The sequence below is a fragment of the Mus pahari genome, chromosome 4, assembly GCF_900095145.1.
Source record: "Mus pahari chromosome 4, PAHARI_EIJ_v1.1, whole genome shotgun sequence".
Taxonomy (NCBI): Eukaryota; Metazoa; Chordata; class Mammalia; order Rodentia; family Muridae; genus Mus; species Mus pahari.
The window spans coordinates 87,320,978-87,347,938 of record NC_034593.1 but is presented as its reverse complement, the minus strand read 5'-3'; the positions used below and the strand labels follow the sequence as shown (position 1 = coordinate 87,347,938).

The 26,961-nt window shown below is 47.7% G+C and overlaps 2 protein-coding genes across 5 annotated transcripts in view; one reads left to right on the top strand and one right to left on the bottom strand.

The window, feature by feature from the left end:
* The window catches only part of Bcl9 (BCL9 transcription coactivator), an 87,922-nt gene extending 61,389 nt beyond the window's left edge, over window positions 1-26,533 (top strand). Inside the window, exons 1-10 of one of the 4 annotated variants that reach the window (XM_021195292.1) lie at window positions 2,257-2,434; window positions 5,716-5,851; window positions 7,851-7,930; window positions 13,536-13,848; window positions 14,715-15,031; window positions 16,250-16,439; window positions 17,182-17,281; window positions 19,398-21,636; window positions 22,788-23,048; window positions 24,216-26,533. In XM_021195292.1, the coding sequence (XP_021050951.1) occupies window positions 13,796-13,848; window positions 14,715-15,031; window positions 16,250-16,439; window positions 17,182-17,281; window positions 19,398-21,636; window positions 22,788-23,048; window positions 24,216-25,333 (4,278 nt within the window). In that variant the 5' untranslated portion in view covers window positions 2,257-2,434; window positions 5,716-5,851; window positions 7,851-7,930; window positions 13,536-13,795 and the 3' untranslated portion in view covers window positions 25,334-26,533. Of the gene's footprint in view, window positions 1-2,256; window positions 2,435-5,715; window positions 5,852-7,850; window positions 7,931-13,535; window positions 13,849-14,714; window positions 15,032-16,249; window positions 16,440-17,181; window positions 17,282-19,397; window positions 21,637-22,787; window positions 23,049-24,215 lie in introns of those variants that run through there. The other 3 variants (XM_029537510.1, XM_029537509.1, XM_029537511.1) reach the window with 3 other exon arrangements.
* On the bottom strand, window positions 1,851-4,734 carry LOC110320849 (basic proline-rich protein-like). Its single transcript, XM_021196954.1, has 2 exons — window positions 4,713-4,734; window positions 1,851-2,587 (listed from the first exon to the last, which is right to left on the bottom strand). Exons 1-2 carry the CDS (start codon window positions 4,732-4,734, stop codon window positions 1,851-1,853), a joined length of 759 nt encoding a protein of 252 aa, XP_021052613.1.
* Window positions 26,534-26,961: the final 428 nt, after the last annotated feature.

Genomic DNA, 26,961 nt, shown 5'->3' with positions numbered 1-26,961 from the left:
GGAGAGAGCCCAGCCCATTGTGGTTGGTGCCATCCCTGGGCTGGTGGTCCTGGGGTCTATAAGAAAGCAGGCTGAGCAAGCCATGGGAGGCAAGGCAGTAAGCAGCATACCTTACTGTATCAGTTCCTGCCTCCAGGTTCCTGCCCTGTTTGAGTTCCTGTCCTGATTTCCTTCAGTGATGGACTACAATGTTGAAGTATAGACCAAATAAGCCCTTTCCTCCCCAGCTAGCTTTTGGTCATGGTGTTTCATCACAACAATAGAATTCCTAATGAGGACAGAAGTATTTTGGCAATGGTTTTCTTTTAGGAATGCAATCTATGTGAGCTGAGACCCTTTCCCTTACATTAGCAATCCCAAATGTCTCTTACATACTTCTAGTTTGGTTGTCTCTTCTCATAGTCACACGTGCTCTTTTCTCACGCCTCTTTTAGAGAGGTTCTTAGCTACGTGGAATCTAATTCCTAAAGCCAAAAGTTGACAACTCCCTTCCCCCAAACCCTTCAACTTTCTTACTTGGACTCAATTTGCTCTCAGGTTTATATCGTTTAGACCTACCTGACTCTCTTTTACATTTATAAACTCAGTCTCAAAGAGAAAATATCTTGCCACAGTTGTTCAGATTCTAAGCCAGGGAGAAACTGTATGGAAACCCACATGGCCAGTTGTGAGTTTTGAGTAGACTGGAAAGTAGTGAGTGAACTTTATTATTTAGGGTTCTATTATACCATCCTTTACGACAGCACTGTTCCTTAAAAGGGCACCACAAGGAAGGTTCCCTGTTTTATAGAGAGAAAAACGGAGGCAGTAGTGGCTGTCCTGGTTAAGTCCATGTAGGTCTTTTGGCTATGTTGCTTCCTTCCATCTTCCGGGTGACTACGTACATTCTCAGGTACATAGAATTCACTTAACCGTTAGAAACGCTTTGGACCAGTGCGCAGAGTTGCAGGAGAATCTTTAAGATCGACTCCGCAAAGTATAAACGCGAAGATTAGTAGGGTTTTGTGGGGAGGGCAGACGGTAACGATGGCTGGTCTAGGCAGTAACACGCCCCACAAAGTAAGGATAACAGGAATCTGAGCAACACGCATTAACCAAGATGTGAAAAAGTGCAATCTAATGAGCTAACATCTAACTTCACAGGGGTAGTGCTGAACGCGCCGCCCCCGAATTCTCAACAACAAAGCTCTTCCAAAAAGATTAAGGGAGTGATTGGAAGAAGACCTGGGGGCCGGGGAAGAAGGTGCTCTCTGGAAGCCATAGGTAGTGCTGGCCAGGCAGGGCGGGGCGGGGCAGGGCCCGAGGTGAAGGAGACCTTGCTCTAGCCACAGCGCCAGCAGGACCCCAGAGAGTCTGTTCTGGGAAGAGGGAGAAGAGTGCAAGCCGAGGGGGCCAGCTTTCCAGAGGGAAGAAAGCCCTCACGGGCAAAGGTAGAGTGGACACCGAGGGGCGGATGGGTGGGCTGGTAGAAGCAAGGCGGAATCGCAGTGGAGAGGTGCGAGGAGGTGGCATGAAGACTGGAGACTAGGCCCGGCCCTGAGCGGCGGGCGAGTGAAGGAAGATCGATTTCTTCTGCAGCTCCCAGTTAGTTTCTGTCAAAGATGGCCAAATTCCACTCTGCCCTTCCCCCTCCCGCGCCTTTTCTAATCCCCTTCCGTGGCTCCCAGTACTGCTGGAGGCCGTGGGGAGTCTGGGTGAGTGAGCGCCGGGAGGAGGGTGAGGAAGGAAGAGAACCTCCCCGCCGCACCACCCGCCCCGTGGTGGGCCCCGCAGGAGGCTCTTTTAGTTGAAAAAGAGGGTTCTGTGGCTTTAAACCGGGGAGTGGGCGTCACCGCGGGGGGACCCGGTGACTAGCCGGGGCGGGGTTGGATGGGAGGGGTCATGCAAAGCAGGAGGCGGTGCCGTCGGGGCGGGGCTTCGTGTAGCGCGGGGGCGGGGCCCCGGGTGGGCGGGGCGCGGGCGGCTTCTCCGGAGCCAGGCGCGGGAGGGGGCGGAGGCCGCGGCGGGCTGGTACCATCGATCGCCTTCGGGGAGGGGGACGGGTGCCATTCCCCCGGAGGGGGCGGGCCCTGGCGGCGGCGGGGCCAGGGCCCCATTCCCCGCCGGGCGGGCCGGGGGAGGGGCGCGTCTCCGCTCGCGTCCGAGGCGGGGCCCGCGGTACCTTTCGTGGCACGGTGCGGCTGGGGGAGGGTCGAGGGGAGGGGGAAGGGGCGGGCCTGGGAGGGGGAGCCGGAAAGGGGGAGGCACCGGCGGACAATGGAGCCTATGTGTGCCTGCGGGAGTGGGACGGCGCCGCCGCCGCCGCCGCTGCCGCCGCCGGGGGGAGACGCTGCGCTGCTGCCGCCGCTGGTCCGGGCCCCGGCCCCCCGGGGCTGAGAGCAGCCCGGGACCGCAGCCCCCGCCCGCGCTCGCCCCTCCCCCTCTCCGGCCCGGGGTAAGTGGCCCCGGGGAGGGGGAGGGGCGGGCCGGCGCGGCGGGGGCCGGGTCCGCGTGCGCGTGTGGCCGGGGGGCCTCCGGGGGTCGGGGCGCTGGCTTGGCGAGTTGAGTCTGGAGGAACCTGTTGGGGGAGGCGGGGGAGCCTCGGGAGCTGTGGGAGAGACCAGGGCATCTCTCGGGGTTTTAGAGGTTGTGTCCCAAAGCTGTGCTTGGAGAGGTTACCTGAGGGGAGATGACCGTCTCGGGGTCTTGGGATGGAGGGGCGATGGAGAGGAAAGAGCGCGCGAAATTAGGAATTTCGGGTTGAGTTTGTAAGACCCGGGAGATGCGTAGAGGGGAGAAAGGGGACTCCGCAGGCCAGTGACTTGTTGAAGGGTTGGGGGAGGTGAAAGCCTAGAGGAATGTCTTGAGTTGTAAAGGGTTCCAGCAGGTGAGTTGGCGAGTGAGTTAGGTCACTGAGTCATTGTGAGGGTCGTAGAACACACCAGTGGTTTTCAAATCGGAACCCCAGAGGCTGGCTGGCCTTTGAAAGTTGCAAAGACTATTAAGATGTCACTGGTAAGTGTTGGGTGAGCTTGATGAAATGGAGATAGCGTAAGGAAAACAAGTCGCAGAGTTGGTGGTTAGTCCAGAGGGAAGGACCAAGGCCTTGGTAGTAGTATTCCTGGGAACGTTATGCTAAAGCTGCCGAGGATGAGAAGGAAGGCTTGAAATCTGCCCTCCAAGAGCCTTGGTCTGCTGGAGGTAAGGGAGGGCGTTTTTTAAATGTTAAAAGAGTTATTCTGAGGCCAAGATTGGAATCAAAGTCATTAGATTGGGTAACAAAATGGATGCAAATATGCCTCCGTGGAGATAGTCCAAGGCAGGATGCAATGGATACGGAGTTAGACTTTAGTTAAAGCAAGTACAAGTCACCCCCTGACAGTGACTTCAGGGGCCGTGTAAAAAGTCAATTTGACGGTGCATTTGTTAGCGTTTGATAGATTGTGGAATTAAATGGTTGTTTTGGGTGACAGAGATTTGGGTAGGGAACACAGTGATGAATTAGTTATAGGAGGTAAGAAGAATAGGTGGTGAAACAGTCGAGATGCTGGAAGGTAAGTCTGTGACTCGGAGGTTTCTAAGTCTGGTTGGTTTGAAAGTTTTTGACTGGACACTAGTCATTGGGGAGTTTATCATGAAGAAGTGTTTGTGTGCAAATCTGATGGTCCTGGGGACCAGTAACAAAGTCTTCTCTGGAAAAAGGCCTAAACTATTGACAGGGATGGACTAAGAAGAGGGTCCCTTAGTTTAGGTGTTGCAAACATGCTTTGAGGAATGAGTGTGTATGTGACATTTGATAGCTTTATGATCTAGAAGTTGGATATTAAGCCTTGAAAGTCTTTGTAATCAGTTGCTGAGTATAATAGTTTCAACATAGATGATAGTTGGATGGGAAAGTCATTGGCCTAAAGATGGAAGCACAGTTTCTGTATAGTTTTCTATTTATAGAACAAGTATCATGGAGCTGGTTCTTGAGCAAAAGGAATGTTTTGTTCTTGATTCTTGTTAACCAGTACAAACCAAAAAACCAAATAAAGCAAAAACAAACAAAAAAATAAAACAAAAAATCTTATATACGTTGGAATTTCTTCAATGGGTTATTTCCCTGTGGCCTTCAGAAATACCTGCTGCTGTAAACTCAAAAAAAAAAAAAAAAAAAAAATGCTAGTGGGGAAAGACCCAGGGATTTCAAAAGCATTGTAACCAGCTGAATATTGGATCATGGTGACCTGACACAGTGGTGAAAAGCCTTGAACTTGGAATCAAGATGTTAGCTCTCTGGATGACTTACTTTGAACAAATCTCTGATGTTTCCTGGTGTGGCTGCTTATGGAGTGGCGACTGTCCGCTCCAGCCACTGCCTTCTAGTCTAGCCAGTTAACACCTGGCCAGAAAGTTCTTTGAACGCCTCTGAGGATGAGTGATTATGTAGTATAACTTTTTAAAAATCCTACTTCGACTGTCTGACACTAGCAGACCAAATTCAGCTTTCTTACAGTCAGTAATATGGTTAATTAAAGAACAAAAAGGGGAGTTTTGTACACTTGTTTTGTTCTGTTGTCCAAATTTAGGGTTTTCCAATAATTTTGAAAGATTAGTGTTTAGTGGGAGGACAGTGATTTTGATAGTAATTACTGAGTGTAAGTCAGGCCAGAGTGTGAGAAGGTAGATGCTGGCCTGGGCTGCAAGCACCCTGTGTTGTGTGGCCTAAGGCATGGTTCTTGGTTTCCTACCTAGTCGATTGTCTTCAGTCATGCGATAGTGTGGGTGGTCCTATTCTCTCCTCTCCGCTTCAACTAATGTGATAGCAAAGTCGCTGGGAGCTTTTCTTGTTCTAAGTCTGGGGTTTTAGTGTTTTTCTGTCCCAGTACTCTGTCAATGAAACGATACAGCGTCCCATCTGAGAATGTTTTCTAAATGCACAAGATGTAAGACATAGAAGTACAGATGAGCTGTCAAAACATTCATGGTGGTATGGTAATGTGTGCCTCTTTGTCACACACAGAATAATGTCTAAGGAGACTGGTTTTGATGCAGTGATGAGGGAAGAACATGTGTCATTACATCATCAAGTCTTCAACTAATGTGATGTGGTGCTGTTGGCAGCACAGTCCCACTATTGCCCATGCTACACCCACTGTTGAAGGCTGTGCTAACTTCGTTACTTAGAGATTAGTCAAAATGATGGTCTGTGTTATCCCCTGAAGGCTTCAAGCCATCTCTCCTCTCCTGTGTAGAGATTCCTTGGGAGCTGTGAATCATGGAGTTAAGAGCTACCCTAGGCCAACTGAGTCTGATTTTTTTTTTTTTTTAATACTGTGATTTTTGAAAGTCAACTTAATGCTGCTTACACTTTGGGCTTTGTAATATTTTTAAGTAGCTCCATTATGCTAAGAATGGACAAAGAGACCACATGAAAAACCAAAAGTCATTTTGCACCCTGTGCTGGCTGTTCCTGGTTGTACAAAAGGGTAAAAACAAGACCTCAAAGGATGCTTTTGTTTGTTTTGGTTATTCCAAGTTCCCTAGTTGCCATTACATATATAGTTCCCTAGGTTTCCTATCCCTTTTCTCTGACTTGTATTTGAAGTTTTAAGGGGTTTGCCTCCTTTTCCCATTTTTGACCCATTTCTTTCTTCTCCCAGGTGTCCTCTATTCGGCCACAGCAGTGGGGAGTTTTCCTTAGAGTCAGTGTGGATTTGCATATGAACTTTTCCTTTCTTCTTGTCCTCTTAGGACTTGGATGTGGGACTAACTGGTGTCACTTCACATTGACCTAACCATTCCTGTGTGGTGAGGTGACAGTTCTCCTTCTCTGTAAGCTCCTCCCCGCCCCAATGTAGAAGACAACGCAGAGTGGACATCTTGAAAGGTAAAAAACCTTACCTTAAGCCGCAACTTGTGTGACATCAGCTTGAGTATGTTGGAGTTTTTCTGGGGTTGCTTATAAGGTAAAACTGGGCTGCTCTTATATTTTTGGTTGTGAGCCTAGCCACTATTGGCTGGGCCATCTTTCCAGCCCACTGGGCTGCTCTTGATTCTAGAAGTTTCCCAACATGCAAGTCATCTAAAGCAGATGCAAGTCACAACTAAGAGTGCCGTTCCCCTGGGTTTTGTGTGACCTGGGCCTTGTATTTGCCTCGCTGCAGAAGGCGGAGGAGAAAAGCAGACAGGGAGAAGTAAAGCTGATGTTTATCATGTCCCCTTGGGTTTCTGTGAACGTGAGCTAAGAGGTGCAAGCTTACTGTAATACATCAGCCACGTTTGCTGGGTTTGCTGGGTACCAGGTGGTAGGATGATGATTGACACCGTCCTCGGGGAGTTCCCCATCTAACTATAGCAGTGACACTGTTTTCGAGATGTTAAATAGTAAGGGTAGTGCCAGGGCCCTGGCTGACGGACAGGGAAGTCGCTGGCACTCTTGGAAGATGTCACAGAGAGGGGATCATTGTGTACAGTAGTACTTTGGCCATTATTCTTTAGGATGGTACTTCAGATTTCCTTTGAACATTTGAATTTTGTCATAATTCTGTAGCTTAAAATGAATTTTTGTTTCTGTTGAAGGACAGTAGATGGCATTTTTGCCCTGTGAATACTAAAACAGGCAGCCGTGTTGGGTGTGACCTGAGGTTTTCCGCACGTGCCCCCTGGATCATTTGTTCTCCTCTGTAGTCTGGAGAGAGGCAGGCTCTTCCTTTTGTGTGCTTGAAGAAGCCGTTTGGTTGTTGGCACGCCAGAAGTTAAGAATGAGCTAGGAATGGAATCTTAAGACCTTTTAGTTCCACATTCTAGGATGCTGTGCCTTTTATGGAGTAGTGGTCATAGCGCAGAAATGAAATTTGTTAAACATGACATAGTTCTAATAAACTTGACTCCTTGGAGCAGGAAAGGAGAAGTGTATCATGGGAAGAGCTGAAGCTGGAAGTTTGATTCTGAGCTCAGTCAAATTAGTTTGTGACTTTACTTGAAGCTTTGCTGATTCTGTAGAGTGCCCTTTTAAAGATTCCCTAAGTAATTTGGCTCTCAGTCTTCTAGAACTTTGTTTTCCTTTGAAATCACAAAACTAGCTTCTGCCGTGAAATGGCTCAGCCTGTAGAGGCGCCTGTGCCAAGTCTGACAGTTTGAGTTGAACTTTCAGCACCAGAACACTCACCGTGGAAGGAGAACTGACTTCCACAAATCTTCCTTGGACTTCCACACATGCACCATGGCACGTGCACATGCATGCACACATAGATTAAATACATAAATAAGTATAATTTGTTTGGGTCAAGTGTTATAATTCTACTCTACAGGGACTGATGTTGAAAATCTTACAGGCTAACAGCATTCCTCAGTTCAGCACTTCACTGTGCACACAGTAGGCACTTAATAAAAGCAGGGTTGTTTAGTCCTAAGCTCTTAACAAAGTATGGAGACACATCTTTCCTGCCAGCTGTTGCTGGGTAGAGTTGCAGCTGTGCAGAGGGAGGAGCAGTGAGCGACCCCAAGATTGTAAATTCAGACGTATGCCTGGCATTTTATCTCTTTGTACCTTCAGAGTCAATGTCCAATCTCTGTACTAGGAAGATGCATAGAAGCAAAAATGTGGGCTTTCTCTTTTTTCATTAAATGCCTGGAAATTTCAAAAGTAGAAAAGTTTATCGTATTTGCACTTACTATCTCATCCCAAGAGCCTTGAAATAGCTACATGGACTGCATACATGTTTAAACGTTGATTGTTTGCATGTAAGATGGTAAGTCTCCTATTTAAAACCCCAGAGGAAATAGGAAACCCGTTTTTCTCTTAAGATGCACAGTGATTGTTACATTGATATTGTTGGTGTTTTCAGGTCTACTTTGGAATGCCTACCCATTTTATTCTCTTCTAGGTGAGGTTCACCTTTGAGGAAGGCGCTCTGACTCCTCGCCCCAGGATGAAGTCTGCAGTGTCGTGACCCTTGGGGTTTCGGTGAGTAAACCGACAGTACCATGGGAATGTGCCTGGCTTGGGAGTGAGAACTTTACAGAAGCTTTAGGTTTCCTCAACAGTTGATATTTTTCTTTCAATCACTGGGCTCTGGCTCCCCTCCCTAGCCTCTAGCAACTGCCATTCTCTTACCTGCTTCTGAGTTCAACTTGTTAAACGTGTATGAGATCATATGGTATTTGCTTTTTTGTGCCTGGCTTATTTAATGTCCTCCAGATTCATCTGTGCTATTACTAATGACAGTATTATAATTTTTTTTTTTAAATTTTTTAAGGCCAAATAGTCCCAGTGGCGGGGGACTCGCCATAGTTCTTAAATTTAATCAGTTCTTAAATCATCAGTGGACAGATGCTTGGGTATATTCTGTGTCTTAGTTGTTGTTAAGAAGTGTGCAGTAGCTGGGCAGTGGTGGCACACACTTTTACTCTCAGCACTGGGAGGCAGAGGCAGGCAGATCTCTTGAGTTTGAGGCCAGCCTGGTCTACAGAGTGAGGTCCAGGACAGCCAGGGCTGCACAGAGAAACCCTGACTCAGGAGGAAGAGAATTGTGCAGTGAGGAACAGATGTAGTGGCTCAGGTATTTAATTCCTAGACTGGGGAAGCAGAGGCAGGTGGATGTCTCTGAGTTCAAGGATAGACTGGTCTATATGGAGCGTTTCCGAACAGCCAGATTTCACAGTAATACCCCTGACTCATGAGAAAAATAAAAGCTCCTGTGAGGACACTCTTGGCCATACACATTTCCTTTTCTTGAATAATAGTTTTTGAACAAATCCCTACTGTTCTAGGCTCCTTAGTAAATTCTAGAAATGAAAGGAAGGAAAATTAATGAGTCATGGTCCCCACTTCACACTTAGAGTCTAAGAGGAATGCTATACATGATCGCATGATGGTGTACACAGTTAGAAAACCCGAGGAAACCCCGAGGTGCTCTGAAGACTGGGATGAAGGATTTCATGTAAGTGGATGGTTTTAAGGGATCCTTCTCTGAAGAAGAAATGCTTGACCTATGACTTTAGGTTAGGTAAGTGGAAGACGTATTTAACCACATGGGGGAGTAGTTTTGGAAGGAAGACTATCCTAAGGTGAATAATTCATGTGCAGTCCCGTCAATTTTGAGCCATCCCAGGAGGTGTCAAATAGCCGATGTATTTGCAGGCTTGCAGAGTACAAGCCAACCCAGATGTGTGAACCCGGGAGCTTTTGGCATAGTAGGAACTCACTGAAGGAGAAGAGAGCCCAGTGTGGAGTCTTGTGGGACTCAGGTGTTAGAGTGGCTAGAGAGGGGGCTTGGGATGTGTATGCATGAGGAGTAACTGGAGAGGCGAGAGGACCAGGCAGATTGAAAAGGAAGGAACAGCTTGCAAAACTGGCCACAGTGTCCAACCTTCTGCTCTCAAGGGACAACATTGTCATCTCTAGAGCTCCTGCTTGAGAACACAAAATCGAGAGGTTTTAATTGAACAAAAAAGTTATGCAATGTTTCCAGTAGGTTTTACGTTTATATTGGGCTACCAGTCCATTTATGGCTACTGTGTACACACCTGATGGATGATGGAGTAAGATGTTAGATCAGGGACTGGGATGACCTCACAGAAACTGGTACTGTGATCCGGGGATGGAGGTTAATTCCTATGGTGGAAGGTGAATGGCAAGAGAACATTGTGCCTCCCGTCACGTTCATAGAGAAGCTTGGCTCTGAGGGGAGTAGAAGCCTAAACTGGTTTTGGTTTGCTTAACCTATTTGTTGTTTTTTTTTCCCGTGGATCTATTCACTCTATGGGTGGCTGTGTATGGGTGCGTGTGTTGCCATGGCACAACTGTGGAGTCAGAGGACAACCCCTGGGACTTAGGTTTTCTCCTTTCAGCACATAGGTCCCAGGGATCAAACTCAAGTCGTCAGGTTGGCGACAGGTACCTGAGCCCTGTTTATTTTATTTTATTTTTTTCAGTGCTGAAAGGACACTACAGTGGTTCTGAATGCTGATTGGAAAGGTCTGATGGACACAGCAGATAGAAGGGATGGCCAGAGAACAGAGTAAATGCCCTCAGCGGGCAGAGCCACCCTAGGCATGAGCCACACCCTAGCCTGTTGGTAGGCTGCACTTGGAAGAAAAATGATTGGGTTTTGTTGTTGTTTGTTCTGAATGTAATGGAGCACAAATGGATGGGTACTTTGGGGGAAAGATTCGCAGGGTTAGTGTGGGGATGGACCACAGGAATCCATGCACTCGGGACATAGAAGCAGGAAGATCTGCAAGTTCTTTATCAACATGATCTACATAGCAAGTTGCAAGCCAGCTAGAGCTATATAATGAGACACTGCATTATGACAGAACAAACAAAAGAAAACACTAGTAACCCCAAGCTAGGGTTAGAGAGGGAGGAAGGAAGATGGTAGGTAAATAGGAGCAGATGGAGAAGGTGCAAAGTGGTACCTGGCAGAAGGAGCCAGTGAGCATGCTCCAAGAGTGATGCTCATCACAGTGAGAGTTGGCGAAGCCCTGCTGAAGGACTGACTGGCTCCTCTTGCCAGTCGTGGCATTGCAATGTCAGGAATACACTTCAGGCTCGGGGCTTGGACCAGACACTAGCTCTACAACTAGTAGAAATTTCATCATTAAGATGAGGTAGTAATAGCTGTCTTGTGGGCTTGCTGTGAATAAGTTGGTGTGTGTATACTGTGCTTAGAACAATGCCTGGGGCTTAGGAAAAGTGTCAGGTGTTCTGGAGAAGAGAATCATGGGAGTAGATCTGAGGCTTGAGGAGTGTTTGTCTTAGAGAGAAGTCCCTCTCTTGCTGTGATGATCTTGTCGAAAACCTCTTCCAGTTTCACCTGTTGAGCATAATTTTATCCTTCATGGCTATCATAAGACATTTGGTAGTTTTTGCTTGGTTGTTCTCTCAGAGCGGCAATCTAAAGTTAGGCCTCGGGCTGGTGAGATGGCTCAGCGGGTAAGAGCACCCGACTGCTCTTCCAAAGGTGCAGAGTTCAAATCCCAGCAACCACATGGTGGCTCANAACCATCCGTAACAAGATCTTACTCCCTCTTCTGGAGTGTCTGAAGACAGCTACAGTGTACTTACATATAATAAAAAAAAAAAAAAAAAAAAAAAAAAAAAAAAAATAAAGTTAGGCCTCATCTTGCCTCCCTTGGGTTAAGAGTCAGAAACCTGGATTTTATTCTCAGTCTTTGCATAAGGCCTCTTTTTCCTTTCGGCCTCTTTTTCTGTCTATCCATCCAGAAAGTAAGGTTGAGGAAGGAGGGCAGGGGTCTGAGAACATTGGTTGGCTAGAGAGGCCATTTGTGTGTGCCTGTTTGTTCTGGTTCATTCCAGTGAGAAATACCTGTGTATCAAGGTCAGGCACATTGAGAGAATAAGAAATGGCATGTAGAAGTACTTTGAAAACCAACATGTGGGCTGGTGAGAAGGCTAAGCGGATAAGAGCACTGACTACTCTTCCGAAGGTCCTGAGTTCAAATCCCGGCAACCACATGGTGGCTCACAACCACTTGTAATGAGATCTGACACCCTCTTTTGGTGTGTCTGAAGTCAGCTATAGTGTACTTATGTATAATAATAAATAAATCTTTGGGCCACTGAGCGAGCGAAGTTGACTGGAACAAGCAGGGTTGACCAGAGCCAGTAGAGGTCCTAAAAAAAATTCAATTCCCAACAACCACATGAAGGCTCACAACCATCTGTACAGCTTCATTGTACTCACATACATAAAGAAATCTTTAAAGAAAGAAAGAAAGAAAGCCAACATGTATTATGTTCGTGGTATCATTATTAGAAATAATCTTTGCTACCAGCTCATCATAACTGCCTGGCAGATTAATGAGGCAATTTGTTATTTGTGCTGTATTTTGCCTTGCACTGCCTGGGAAGAAGAGTACAGTACAAACACCAGGTATTTCTGTTCTCTGGGGAAGCTGATAAGTCCCTACCTCCGTAGTATGTACTGCATCCTCATGCTGAGAAGTGTAGAGAAACCAGAGAACTTAATATACGGTTCTTGTCTTCACAGGGAGGAAAATAACACACAAAGGGTTGCAGCGGGCCAGTGGTCGATCAGTAGATGCAGACAGAAAGTACCACAAGTTACAGCAGCAATGTTTAGGTGATAGGCGCTTTCCTCTGTCTGAGGGGGACCTCGGCTGAGTTCACTCAGGGCTCATCTGCTACTTCTGATTTTACTAAGAAGATTTAGTAAATCTTTAATAAGATCCTATTTTTTAATAAGAATATAAGAAAACGGTTTATGATCTTAATTTTCCACATTTGATAACTATAGTCCATCCTGTAATTTAAACTGTTCAACAGAAAAAAAGACAGAGGGTGTGAGGGGTAGAAACATGACCTTGAATATAATTAAGATCAACATGTTCTTTAGAACATAAAACTGCTTTAGAGTATCTTCTTCTAGTTCTCCTTCCTGCCTACTTTATTTACAAAGGAAAAGATGTAATTATGTCTACTTAAAACTCCATAAATCTCCTTTACTGGCACAGGTAATACAGTGGAAACCATTGGGGATACCTAATTGAAGGATTTTTGCACTTGACAATTCTCATACAACCACCACAACCTAAATAATAACTACAGATCCTCCTGATCGAGACTCTCAAAATATGTGCAGACTATAACACTCGAGCTGTTTCTAGCTCCTTTTATTTTTCCAGCCAGTAATCCTGCACCTGACACTTTCCTCTGTCAGTCCCATCCTTGGTCAGCAGGTAGAGGGAAGCACAGGTCATGGTGGCTACAAAAAGGTGATTGTGGAACTCCTGGGGGGGCCCCATGACTTTGAGTAGATCATATTTCCCTCCCCCACTGTCTAGGCTTCTCTACATAAAAGGCTTTTTCATTTGCTCCATAGCCAGCTTTGGTAATATTTTATTGACCTTTATGCTTCAAATTAGCCTTGCAGATTGGCTCAAAAAATATCTTAGCCTTCAAAGATACTCCTTTACCTTCCAAACTGTGGCTCATTGCTATGCTCGCCCATGTCCCTGTCATTAAGGTGAGGACACAGTTACAAAGTCTGCATAATAGAAGAATCATGGAAATCTGGGGGGGGGGGGGGAGAACTGATTGTGTTGGTATTAGCTTAATGTTTGTTTTTAGAAGAGTCCCCCATCCCCTCAACCTGCAGAGTAAAAGCACCAATAATTTGCTACATAATTTGAAATTGGGATGGGTTTGTTACACATCTCTGCCCTTGTTTGCCACCACAACCCACCATCAGAGGGCAATGCCCAGTGGTCTCAAAGTATTAATTGGGAGAGGGGGCAGACAACCCAAGTCCATTGAAACTGTTGCATTCAGAAATAAACACAAGGGAGAATAAATGGCTAAAAATTAAATCCCTCTTCTCTCCCGCAAACACAAGTTGCTTGGATGGGAGGCCTGTGTGCTGATCAGAAATTCTTAGTCCCCTCAGTCGCTTAAACACTGAGGCTGATGGCTGCAAGAGGACTTTTCTCCTTTATCCAGTGGGAGCGGAGGATGCCTCTGTAGAAGGTGTTTCTGTGTTCATTTTCACTCTTTGCCTCTTGCCTTGTGTGTCCTTCTCCTGTAGTGTGCCCTGGAGATGCGAGATTTTCCTTCAGCAGCAGGAGGCACACACTCAGAGAATGCTGGAACTTCAAGGGGGAAGGACCCACTTCCACAGCAGAGAAAAACAAAGAGGAAAAAGGCGAACAGGCAGCCAGTGCTAAGGGACGCACCAAGCAAACAGTGGGCAACTGCCTCTGCCCCTAGCAGCTACTTCTGCTGCAGCCCGAGAGGAACTCGGTGAGCCTGTCTCAGTTAGTGACCGAAAGCTCAGGATTTCAATCAATGCATCCCAGTAACCCTAAAGTGAGGAGCTCGCCGTCAGGAAACACACAGAGGTAAGAGGCAGGACCTCACTCTCACCCCTCGGGATGGCACATGGGCACCACACACACTCATTGCTGCATCTGCATGTACAGTTAGAAGCAGGATGGACACACGTGGTGGCAAAGGAAGAGGAAACTTACTGAAACAGTAACAAGTGCAGTTTTTCTGGGCTACTCTCGGCTGCCGTTCCCATTTCTCCCACCTGTACCATTTCCCCACCCTTTCAAAGCACAAGCAGAAGGACCTTAAAAACCAGCCAGCACCATCTGAGGAATCTGAGGCGTAGAGTGATGAGGTCCTGGAACTAAGCCACCGCCAACTACCACCCAGAGCCCTCGCTGGGTTTCTCCGTACCCAGTTATTTTAAAGAATGTTTTACGTCTTCCCTGAGAGATTGCCTGCCCTGCTTTGGTGCTGTGTTGCGGTTGTAAGGGATCTGGACGCTGGAGGATTTCCCTAACCTGACAGCTACAGTGGGCTTGCTTGCTTGTTCCCACAGAGCAGCTAGGCTTTCATTACAGCTGTTCCTTGTCATGAGCCTGGAGGTGGTAGTATTTTGATCTTAACGATGTCTGTCTGTTTACTCTGAGCTAGTCTTAGTGTGAGAGTCACTTTTCTATGTACATAGAAACGGTTGTCCTTTATTGACAGAAGCCCTAGAGATAGGTCCCCATGTGACTCTAGTGTTCCTGAGACCTGGAAGCCATTCTGTTTGATCCTCCTCTCTGTTGATAGCTCTAAGATGGGAGTCAGGGTGGCGGGGACAAGCAAGTGGGCAAAGTGCAGCATGCAGGGGCTCCTTAACCCATTCTAGAAACACCAGTTTGTACTGGCTGTATCTGGTATCTGATCTCTCTTTGTTATTTGTTTCTTTTAGTAGCCCTAAGTCAAAGCAGGAGGTGATGGTCCGTCCCCCTACAGTGATGTCCCCATCTGGAAACCCCCAGCTGGATTCCAAATTCTCCAATCAGGGTAAACCGGGGGGCTCAGCCAGCCAATCCCAGCCATCCCCCTGTGACTCCAAGAGTGGGGGCCATACCCCTAAAGCACTCCCTGGCCCAGGTGGGAGCATGGGGCTGAAGAATGGGGCTGGAAATGGTGCCAAGGGCAAGGGGAAAAGGGAGCGAAGTATTTCGGCCGACTCCTTTGATCAGAGAGATCCTGGGACTCCAAACGATGACTCTGACATTAAAGGTATGTCTACAAGATCTTTGAGACTCAGAGGGAAGTAGGTGTTCCCTGGGGAAGGCATCTAACATTCAGTAGAGGCCAGAGGTGGGAGAGGAGGCAGCAGAGCCTGGAAGTCTGCAGCATAGGATAGGATAGATAAGACCACTGCTTCTTATTTTTCTCCTCATTGAAGAAGAGTCTAGAACACTTTGTTGAGTTTTTGCTCTTGAAGGTGTGTGGCTTGATCAGATAGATGTCTTACAGGCTAGCTCATGTTCGTAAGCATATTTCTGGCCTGCACTGTGGTTCTTCAGTCAAGCCAGTAGCTGCGGTCAGCTGTGTCTGCTGCCCACACTAGAGCAGCTTCTAACATTCCCGCCTTGGAGAAATCCTCCAGGACTTGAGTTTTGTGCTTTCTGGTTGCCACTTTGCCAGACTGATAGACACAAGGGGAAGCCTTAATGGCCCTGGCACTAGTCCAGAGCTGTCACAGCTGATTTCAGTGTGGCAGGAATGAGAGGCTACCAGATGTGGTAGAAAGTTGGCAGGCACCACAGTGGAACAAGTCAGGGAAGAGTATTGGTATGGGGCTTTCAGCTTTTTTCTTCCTACATTAAAAAAAAAAAAAAAAAAAAAAAAAAAAAAAAAAAAAAAAATCTTAAGAGCAGGCCAGAATGTGAAGTTACTGTTTAAGAAAGTGAGATTTCCTCAGCCCAAAATGAACGTGTAAATCTGAGTTAACGCTCCCTGCCTCTCTCGCTTCCTTTTTCCCCTCCCTTTCTGAAGTGTTCCTGGGAATCCTGTTATGAATCCCAGCCCTCACCTGGGGGCTGAGGGTGCAGACAGCAGGACAGATAGTTGTCAGCCTTAAGGATTTGAGGGCACCTAGAAAGCCAGCCATCAGACCACCCGTATGAAATATGATAAATACTAAGTTACTAGAAGGGAGCTATGAGCTATTACCAGGAGTATCCTGTCATGTCTGAAAGGTTTCAGAAAGGAAGGACGTTTATGCTAATGTGTGTACTGTAGACAGGAGAGGGTGGAGGAGTGATGCATGATGAGTCATTTAGGGAAAAGTATTTTATATATATGAGTAGAAGAGACAATTTCTCTTAGCAAGGAACTTGCTCTTGAAATTTTCAAAGTGGATTTGTGTTGTAATGACGCTGTAAATGCTAGCAGGATGGTTGGGAGGAGCCGCCTGTTCTCCCTGTAACAGTGAGTCTTTCATTCTTTTAGAATGTAATTCTGCAGACCACATCAAGACCCAGGAGTCCCAGCACACGCCACACTCCATGACCCCATCAACTGCTACAGCCCCCAGGTCTTCCACTCCCTCCCACGGCCAAACTCCTGCCCCAGAGCCCATATCTGCTCAGAAGACGCCAGCCAAAGTGGTGTATGTGTTTTCTACTGAGATGGCAAATAAGTAAGTGGTGGCTGAGTCTTAGTGTCGAGCTTGCTGTGTGTTTTGAGACCAGGGTTGTTTTACTGTGTTGTCCAGGGGCAGCTACTGACAGCTGCCTTGCCTGTGTCAGGAGAGGGAGAGTCAGGTTATGTAAACACAGGTTAAATGTACAATATACAATTTTCTGCAACCTGTGTGTCCTTTTTTAAAAATAACACAAATGGTAAATGTCTATAATAGAATAAGGAGAAAATATAGGAAGAAAAATCTCTGGAATTCACCAAAAGTAGCTACTGTGAACATTTTGCTATGTATGTTTTACGTTGTTAGCTGACCTAATGAAGTTTTGCTTACTTACCAAGAATACCTTCATACACTTTACCCTCCTCATTTTCTCCCAAGGGGAAATGTGGATCTTCACAGTCTTACTCTAGCTCCAGGTGTTGGGATTCCATGTCCAACTTTTCTAGGAAGTGTTTGAATGAGAGTTTTCTGTGAGTCACCTAACTAGATTGATCCTGGGCTTTTTAGTGTGCTTTTGATGGTTTTGTTTTGTTGTTGTTTAATGCCTATGCAGGCATTTACTCACAACCATCTTCTCACTTCAGACATTTGGTGGTAAATGATAAAGTGTGTTTCTTTTGATTTCTTCTCATTCAGGATTCCTAGTGGGCCTTTACGCCCATGGGGTTATTAGCTTGTCTAGAATTGCAGCTCATGGCACAGAAGCAAGTGCTAGTACGTTGTCTCATCTGTCTTGCAGGGCTGCAGAAGCTGTACTGAAGGGCCAGGTTGAAACAATTGTCTCTTTCCACATCCAGAACATCTCTAACAGCAAGTCAGAGAGAAGCACAGCCCCCCTGGTATGTTGTTTAGGCTTGGAATGATGGCATCAGAGCTTTGCAGTGCCTGAAGAGCGGTGGTAAATTCAATGGAGAGTGAAGGGGTCTCGGCGGCACAAGCAGTGGTCTGGGTATTTCATTCAGATCTGGCATTGTGAGGTTTTATTAGGCTTATCGTCTCACTAGCTGCTTCTCCTGGAAGAGGCTGGAGAATATGGAAAAAAGCAGGATCAGAGTCTGGTGACTCTCCAAATTATTATTTGTTTTGAGTCAAGGCCCGTTAAGTATTTTTTAATTGCTTGATACTCTCAGAAGTATAGCAAGTTAGGCTGCTTCCTCCCTGGGTCGTAAGCAGCCAGTATAAACTACACTAGAAAAGAAGGAATTCTCTAGTCCTACAGATTTCCACATGTAATCAAAACTCATTTGTTGAGAAGAGACATTGTACCTGATGCTGGAAGTGGGTAGAGATGTAAAAAGTTCTAGACACAGTCTTTCCTTTTAAAGAGCGTAAAGTACAATCCTGGGGTGAGTCCTAAACATGAAAAGAAGTTAAATGACAGTAAATGATGAGTTGTAATACAAGATAAATTAGATGGCCTCTTGTCTAATGTGTGTGGAAGAGGCCTCTGTCTCCAGGGCAGAGCAGCACTGGAGCTTTCCTGGAGTCAGAAAAGGTGCTTCCTAGGCCTGTGCCCCTGGCTGCTCAATGAAAACCCCTTGTCTGGGGTGGGCTCCAGTGCAGCCCACTGCTTTATTGATGCTATGACAGTTCCTGACACAGTGCTCATCTTTGACTTAATCTGGTACTGAAATGACGTTGGAATAGGAGCTTCGGGAGGATTGGTAAAGACTGACTTGATTGGTCTCCTCTGCTGTAGTTGTTTTATGAAATCATTACCCACCTGTAGCAAACTCATCATGACTGGGCAGCAGAGGCGTCCTCCGCCAAGGAGTCACAGACGTGGAATATGCTTTTGATGGTTCAGAACTACACAGATTCAGATCAAAAATACATATACACTGTAGACACTTATAAAAATACATTTACACTGTAGACACTTATAAATGAAACACAGACTGTTCATATGCATAGATGCCCACAAAGATTCGTGTACAGATTTGCCCACAGGCAGACATTCCAGTTCTGTTGCGAGCAAAAACACAGACCTCATCCAAACACAGTGTCCATATTGTCGGTGACATGCTTTATCTAGGACGGGGATAGGAGCAGTCCTCAATAAGTGATGAGCAGACATCCAACCTGTTAAAGATTGGGAAAAACAGATCCAGAGACACTGTGAGCTAGACAGTCTCGAATTTCTCCACAGACACTTCCTGCCTTCAGATTAGCTTACTACAGCCAATATACAAACTCTTATCAAATACGGAATCAGGGATCACAAACTGAAAACAGAAACCAGAGACGCCAGGCCCATGGAAACTCAAGGAGGAAGTAAGTAGGTAATCACTCTGTCAGGAGGCGTTGCATGGAACAGCCTGCGTCTCCTCCCTGCTGATGTGACTGGCTGAGCACAAAGCCACAAGTGACTTTTTTTCCTTCATTTGGAAACATCAGCCCTTTTGGTTGATAATGAGAAGTCTGTGTAATCAAGAAACAGAAAGAAGGTGTTGGGTATAACCTCCCACCTGCCAAGGAACAAATCTTAAAAGTATGTGTAATCTCAAACCTGCTCCTCAAAATAGCCTCTCAGAGGTACTCAGTAGAGTAGCTCTTGCTTATAGGCAGTTATGAACTTACTGAGCCTAATTTTCAGGAAGGGAAAGAAGGTTTGACATAAAGGTTTAGAAAATGATTATCCAGGGCTGGAGAGATGGTTTAGTGGTTAAGAGCACCGACTGTTCTAGAGGTCCTAAGTTCAATTCCCAGCAATCACATGGTGGCTCACAACCATCTGTAATGGGGTCTGATGCCGTCTGGTGTGTCTGAAGAGAGTAATGGTGGTGTACTTATATGGATAAAATACATCTTTAAAAAAAAAGGTTATCCATGAGCAATTTGAAAGGACGCATTGCTATGGTTTATGTTACTGGGATACAACTTTTACATCTTGTTTCTTTAATTGCCCTTCTGCTCAGTTCACATTATGATACAAAACATCTTTTTTGTCTTCAGAACACACAGATGCCCACCCTTCGGAATGATCCAAAACCTCTCCCACAGCAGCCTCCAGCTCCCGCCAACCAGGACCAGAACTCTTCCCAGAATGCCAGACTGCAGCCAACTCCTCCCATTCAGGCACCAGCGCCCAAGCCTACTGCAGCCCCACGCCCCCTGGACGGGGAGAGTCCTGGGGTAGAAAACAAACTGATTCCTCCTGTGGGTAGTCCTGGGAGCGCCACTCCACTGCCCCCAGATGGTACTGGGCCAAACTCAACCCCCAACAATCGAGCAGTGACCCCTGTCTCCCAGGGGAGCAATAGCTCTTCAGCAGATCCCAAAGCCCCCCCACCTCCACCAGTGTCCAGTGGTGAGCCCCCCACGCTGGGAGAGAACCCTGATGGCCTATCTCAGGAGCAGCTGGAGCACCGGGAACGCTCCTTACAAACTCTGAGAGATATCCAGCGTATGCTTTTCCCTGATGAGAAAGAATTCACAGCAGGACAAACAGGGGGTCCCCAGCAGAACACTGGGGTTTTAGATGGACCTCAAAAAAAACCAGAAGGGCCAATACAGGCCATGATGTCTCAATCCCAAAGCCTCGGTAAGGGTCCTGGGCCCCGGACAGATGTGGGAGCTCCCTTTGGCCCTCAAGGACATCGAGATGTGCCCTTTTCTCCAGATGAAATGGTTCCACCTTCTATGAACTCCCAGTCTGGGCCCATAGGACCCGACCACCTGGACCATATGACTCCCGAGCAGATAGCGTGGCTGAAGCTGCAGCAGGAGTTTTATGAAGAGAAGAGGAGGAAACAGGAGCAGGTGGTCGTCCAGCAGTGCTCTCTCCAGGATATGATGGTCCATCAGCATGGGCCCCGGGGAGTGGTCCGAGGGCCTCCCCCTCCATACCAGATGGCTCCTGGTGAAGGCTGGGCACCTGGGGCAGAGCCGTTTCCTGATGGTATCAACATTTCACATTCTTTGCCCCCAAGGGGCATGGCTCCCCACCCCAACATGCCAGGGAGCCAGATGCGCCTTCCTGGGTTTGCAGGAATGATAAATTCAGAAATGGAGGGGCCAAACGTGCCCAACCCGGCATCCAGACCAGGTCTCTCTGGAGTCAGTTGGCCAGATGATGTGCCAAAAATCCCAGATGGTCGAAATTTCCCTCCTGGCCAGGGAGTCTTCAGTGGTCCTGGCCGAGGGGAGCGGTTTCCAAATCCCCAAGGCTTGTCTGAAGAGATGTTTCAACAGCAGCTGGCAGAGAAGCAGCTGGCTCTGCCCCCAGGGATGAGCATGGAGGGCATCCGGCCTGGCATGGAAATGAACAGGATGATTCCAGGCTCCCAGCGCCACATGGAGCCAGGAAGTAACCCCATTTTCCCTCGGATACCAGTCGAGGGTCCTCTGAGCCCTTCCCGGGGTGACTTCCCAAAAGGAATGCCTCCACAGATTGGTCCTGGTCGGGAACTGGAGTTTGGCATGGTTCCTGGTGGAATGAAGGGGGATGTCAGTCTAAACGTCAACATGGGATCCAGCTCTCAGATGATACCTCAGAAGATGAGGGAGGCTGGGGCAGGCCCTGAGGAGATGATGAAATTACGTCCTGGGAGCTCAGAAATGCTGCCTGCCCAGCAGAAGATGGTGCCCCTCCCATTTGGGGAGCACCCTCAGCAGGAGTATGGTGTGGGCCCCAGGCCATTCCTTCCCATGTCTCAGGGTCCAGGCAGCAACAGTGGCTTGCGCAATCTCAGAGAACCAATTGGGCCCGACCAAAGGACTAACAGCAGGCTCAGTCATATGCCACCACTACCTCTCAACCCTTCCAGTAACCCCGCTAGCCTCAGCACAGCTCCTCCAGTTCAGCGTGGCCTGGGGCGGAAGCCTTTGGATATCTCTGTGGCAGGCAGCCAGGTGCACTCCCCAGGCATTAACCCTCTCAAGTCTCCGACAATGCACCAAGTCCAGTCTCCAATGCTGGGCTCACCCTCCGGGAACCTCAAGTCCCCTCAGACTCCATCACAGCTGGCAGGTATGCTGGCAGGCCCAGCTGCTGCTGCTTCCATTAAGTCCCCTCCTGTCTTGGGGTCCGCTGCTGCTTCGCCTGTTCACCTCAAGTCTCCATCACTTCCTGCCCCGTCGCCTGGATGGACCTCCTCTCCCAAACCTCCCCTTCAGAGTCCTGGGATCCCTCCAAACCACAAAGCGCCCCTCACCATGGCCTCCCCCGCCATGCTGGGAAGTGTGGAGTCAAGTGAGTACGCTTACACCCTCACACCTTATAGCTGTAGGTTGCTCCAGCCTGAGTTTGTATTTCAAGGAAAGTCGTGCCTTGATGGAATAGTCAAAGCAGTGGCCTTGTCAGGTTTTGTTGCATGGTACATGATTGTCAGTGCTTGCATAGTTATTCACAAGCATCCTGACAAAGATGATACATGAGGGACTGGTGAGAGGCTTGAAAACAGACCTGCCAAGATGGTCTTAGTTCCCTGAATAATTGACATTCGCATGTGGATCCATGGTGCTGCAGTGGAGTGATGACAATACTTAAGTGTGGCTTCCTGAAGTCCTGCAGCCACCCACTCCAGCGGGTTAGCATCCAGTCAAAAGAACGAGCCCAAGCAGAGGGAGGCCCCTGCTCTGAGACCCATGCAGTCCTGTATGTATCGACTGGGAAAACTCAGGGAAGCTCCTTGGTAAGCTGCTCTAGCCACATATCAGCTACAGTTTGTTACGGCGTTTTCTGCCTAGGAGAGGCTCTGGCTGATGATGGTAGTTTCCTGAATTGGGAGCATAGGTGGTCAGTGAGGTAGCCTGGGGTGGTAACAACCGGGTTGGTGCCATCTCCACTTGAGAAACACTAGAATCAGAACAAGGCAGGCGATTTACCCTGGCAAGGTAAAGTATCTCTCCGTGGGGTGGCAGTTCACTAGCACAGTTGAGTGGAACCGCCAGCCACCTCAGACATGTTTGTCATGGAAATTAATCAAGAGGTTGTGCAGAGTGATGGAGTTTGTACCTGAGGTTGAGCACACTCCTGTCTTGTTGGCATGCAAGTACCTGAGTCGAATTCTAAATCGCAGTTGTCCAGGGAGAGAAACCCACTTGTTCAACACCCTTCATTGAAACGGTTATCTGTAAGCCTTGTTTCCCCAAGATTGAAGCAGTATTTCTGGCACATCCCTGGCCTGCTCATCAGCACGTGCTGATCCTTTACCGCTCCATCACATTGCTCTCCATTTGCACATAGAGCCAGGCTGGAAGACTGACTGACCTCTGACCCAGCTCCAACAACACTGCCCTGTCCATCTGACTTATTCTCGACCTTACTGGATCATAGCTAAAATGCCCAGCTCCCTTCAAGAAACATCTAAATCCCTGCCTTATTTTGCTTTGTTCTCTTAGGTGGCCCCCCGCCTCCTACAGCCAGCCAGCCTGCCTCGGTGAACATCCCCGGAAGTCTTCCCTCTAGCACACCTTACACCATGCCTCCAGAGCCCACCCTTTCCCAGAACCCACTCTCGATTATGATGTCTCGAATGTCCAAGTTTGCGATGCCCAGTTCCACTCCATTATACCACGATGCCATCAAGACTGTGGCCAGCTCTGATGATGACTCCCCGCCAGCTCGCTCGCCCAACTTGCCATCAATGAATAGCATGCCAGGTAAGACATGGAGCTGGTACAAGACAAAGCAGGAACTTTGTCAAGTGTTTACTCAAAAGCCATAGACCTGCATAGATGGATTTAACAAGTTGAAAAAATGTGCCTGCCAAATTTCTCTGTGAAGCGCCTGGCCTAGAGGACTGATGCTCGGTTAGTGTGGTTCTGAGTCTGTAAGAAGGAAGGGTGGGTGTGGTCAGTTTTGTAGTGGTGATCTTAGGGGGTGGGGGGGCCTTTAGGTGTTGGTTCTCCCGCAACAATATTACAGAGCCTCTTTTTAATGTGCTGACTGCACTTTCATTTCTAAGTTTCTGGGCTGCTTTTCTGGGAAAGCAGCTTCAGACCCCAGGTTCTTGCCTCCTGTCTGCATTGCCTCCTGTGCTCACTCCCGCCAGCCTCACTAACAGGAAGTGATGTGGAATGGTGACACTGATCATCAGAGAAGCCATGACTTCTCAGCCATGCATATCTGGTTCCCCTTCACTCTGATTGCTAGGCATACTGCTTACTTATCAGTTGATTAGCCAGGTCAGGACGTGCTCTGTGGTTGTCGGAAGCAACAGCCCTGCTGCCATACTTGATTTTAATTCTAGAGAACAAATACTTCATGTCTCAGAGTCTGCAGCAGGACTGCAAGTGTTCCTTATCCATTGGACATTACTGTTTCTTTAACAGTTTTATAACCTGGAGCTTTAATACCCTCTTTACGGCAATATGAAACAATACAAAATTCCACTTGAAGGAGAAAAAAAAAAAAAGACCTGTTTAAGTTCCTTCTTAATATTTGTGCTGCTTGGACTTAAGAGACCCAATCAGTCCTCATCCAGAGTAGGCCGCACTTGCACCACCCAGACACATCCTGTTCTGTATGAACTCTCTCCAACGAAGAAGACCATGCTCACTTGAAATTTAAGACCTTTTCAGAGGAAATGCATTCCCTGCTATCTTTAGTCACAGAGTTAAAGGCTTGGTGATATGTTGTCTGCTTCCTGGTTCTACTGGACTGTGTGCCTCCAAGAGTGTAACAAACTTTTGGTGACAGGGTATATGTATTTTCCCAACATAATGCACATTTGATGCATAATAATTTTTTGTTAATGTGTGATTCGTTATCATTTTTGTGAGTTGCTTTTGGTTGAGTTGATTCCTTTGATGTCTTTATTTTTCTAGGAATGGGCATTAATACACAGAATCCTCGAATTTCAGGTCCAAACCCCGTGGTTCCGATGCCAACCCTCAGCCCGATGGGAATGACCCAGCCACTTTCTCACTCCAATCAGATGCCCTCTCCTAATGCCATGGGACCCAGCATACCTCCTCATGGGGTCCCAATGGGGCCTGGCTTGATGTCACACAATCCTATCATGGGACATGGATCCCAGGAGCCTCCAATGGTACCTCAAGGACGGATGGGCTTCCCCCAGGGCTTCCCTCCAGTGCAGTCCCCTCCTCAGCAGGTTCCATTCCCTCACAATGGCCCCACCGGGGGACAAGGTAACTTCCCAGGAGGGATAGGTTTCCCAGGAGAAGGACCCCTTGGTCGTCCCAGCAACCTGCCCCAAAGTTCAGCAGATCCAGCACTTTGCAAGCCTGGAGGCCCAGGGGCTCCTGACTCCTTCACTGTCCTGGGGAACAGCATGCCCTCCGTGTTTACAGACCCAGATCTACAGGAGGTAATCCGACCTGGAGCCACCGGAATACCTGAGTTTGATCTCTCCCGCATTATCCCATCGGAGAAGCCCAGCCAGACACTGCAGTATTTCCCTCGAGGGGAAGTCCCCGGCCGCAAACAGCCACAAGGTCCTGGACCTGGGTTTTCACACATGCAGGGGATGATGAGCGATCAAGCCCCAAGGATGGGGTTAGCGTTACCTGGCATGGGAGGCCCTGGGCCAGTAGGAACTCCAGACATTCCTCTTGGTACATCTCCATCTATGCCAGGCCACAACCCAATGAGACCACCAGCCTTTCTCCAGCAAGGCATGATGGGACCTCACCACCGGATGATGTCACCAGCACAATCCACAGTGCCCGGCCCAGCCACCCTGATGACCAATCCAGCTGCTGCTGTGGGCATGATTCCTGGCAAGGATCGGGGTCCTGCTGGGCTCTATACCCACCCGGGGCCTGTGGGTTCTCCAGGCATGATGATGTCCATGCAGGGCATGATGGGACCCCAACAGAACATCATGATCCCCCCACAGATGAGGCCCCGGGGCATGGCTGCTGATGTGGGCATGGGTGGGTTTAGCCAAGGACCTGGTAACCCAGGAAACATGATGTTTTAAGCTGCTACGATTGGATGTGCCGATCCTTGTCAAGATGAGATTCCAGGTCCTGTGAGCTGCTTTGATGGAGTTCCAGGAGTCCTTACTGTTGGTCATGCAATAGGAGAAGAGGGACCCGGGGCTGCTTTGAGGGAGGAGGGAACCAAGAATGTATGGATTTACCAGAAAACAAATTATTCATTTAATCAACAGGTGTGTTTTTTTTTTTAAGATTTATTTTTTAAAAATTATTTTTGTGGACATGGGGATCCCGTGACGGCACCTACTTTTGGGAGTCTGTAGCCGTGTTTGAGAATCGCCATCGGTCATGTGTTGCACCGTTCTGTGTTTACGTCTTTTGGACTGGCTTCTCCCAGGATTCTTTTCTGTTTTTTTTGACTTTTGATTTGGGCTTTATTTTGTGTGTGTGTGTGTGTACTGTACTATATTGTAAAAGGGATTTTAGCAGAGACTTTAGTCTTTGGGGCAAGAGGAGAACAGGAATGCTGGGCTGTTTACTTTTCGATGGAGAATCCATCTTCAGACCTTGGACTATTTTCTTTCAACTCCAGTGTATAGAAAAACCAAACTACGACCTCAGAGCAGAGTATTAACGAAAAGCACAAAAAAAGGAACTGAGTTCAGCCAGGGGTGGGGGGAGGGGGGACACTTTTCTTTTTAAAAATACTGAAGCTTGGGACGTTTGTTCTTCGGTTCACGTGCTCCTCAGCACGGTCTGTCTCCAGTGTACAACCCGCCCGCCCTCACGGTTTCCTCTCTCTCCTCCTTCAGTTCCTTGGTTACGTGTGTTTCCTTCCTGTGACCCCGCTGGTGGCCCTCTGCTTTCCCCTCTCTTCTTCCCCTTGGCAGCTGCAATACCTGGGCTCTCTGGGGTTCTCCCTGAAGCCTCGCCCCTGCCTCGGATGCCCTCTGGCCTCTCATCCATCCCCGCCCTCCCCGCCCTGGTGTATTCTTCCTTGCCCACCTTGTTTCTTGTTCTCCTTTTCTTAGGAATTCCCAAGTGAATTTTATTAATGTGTGGGAATGGAACCGATGCTAAAAGCTATCCAGGATTTTGTTTTTGTTTTAAATTTTGTGTTCCTTCCCTTTCCTCCCTCTTCCCATGCGTGAAACGTTCTGTGTAATCTTCATTAAATTTGGTACAAAACCACTCACCAGAGCTGTGGTGTCAGAAAAATAAATATATTGTTTCTTACAAAATGGAACTGCCTTTTTGTGCCTTGGCTTCCTGTTCGCTTCATATCAGGGCCATTGGTTGCAGGAGTGCTAGTCCTGGGGCTGGCTGTAGAGATGGGGAAGGAGGGGCACTCTTTCGAGCATACCTTGCTGTCAGCGACTCTTCCTTGTGGAGTTGCTCCATCTCTGGAATCCATCACAGCACAAGAGCAAGCCTTCCTCACAGCTGACCTTCCCCTCCAGAGCAGTGACTCAACCTTCCTAACACAGTGACCCTTTAACACAGTTCCTCATATTGTGACCCCAACCGTAAAATTATCTTTGTTGTTGCTACTTCATAACTTTAATTTTGCTACTGTTATGAATCTGTTTTCCAACAGTCTTAGATGACTCCCTACAACAGGGTTATCTGACCCTTGGTAGGGTAACCACTGCTCTAGAGCAGAGCTGGC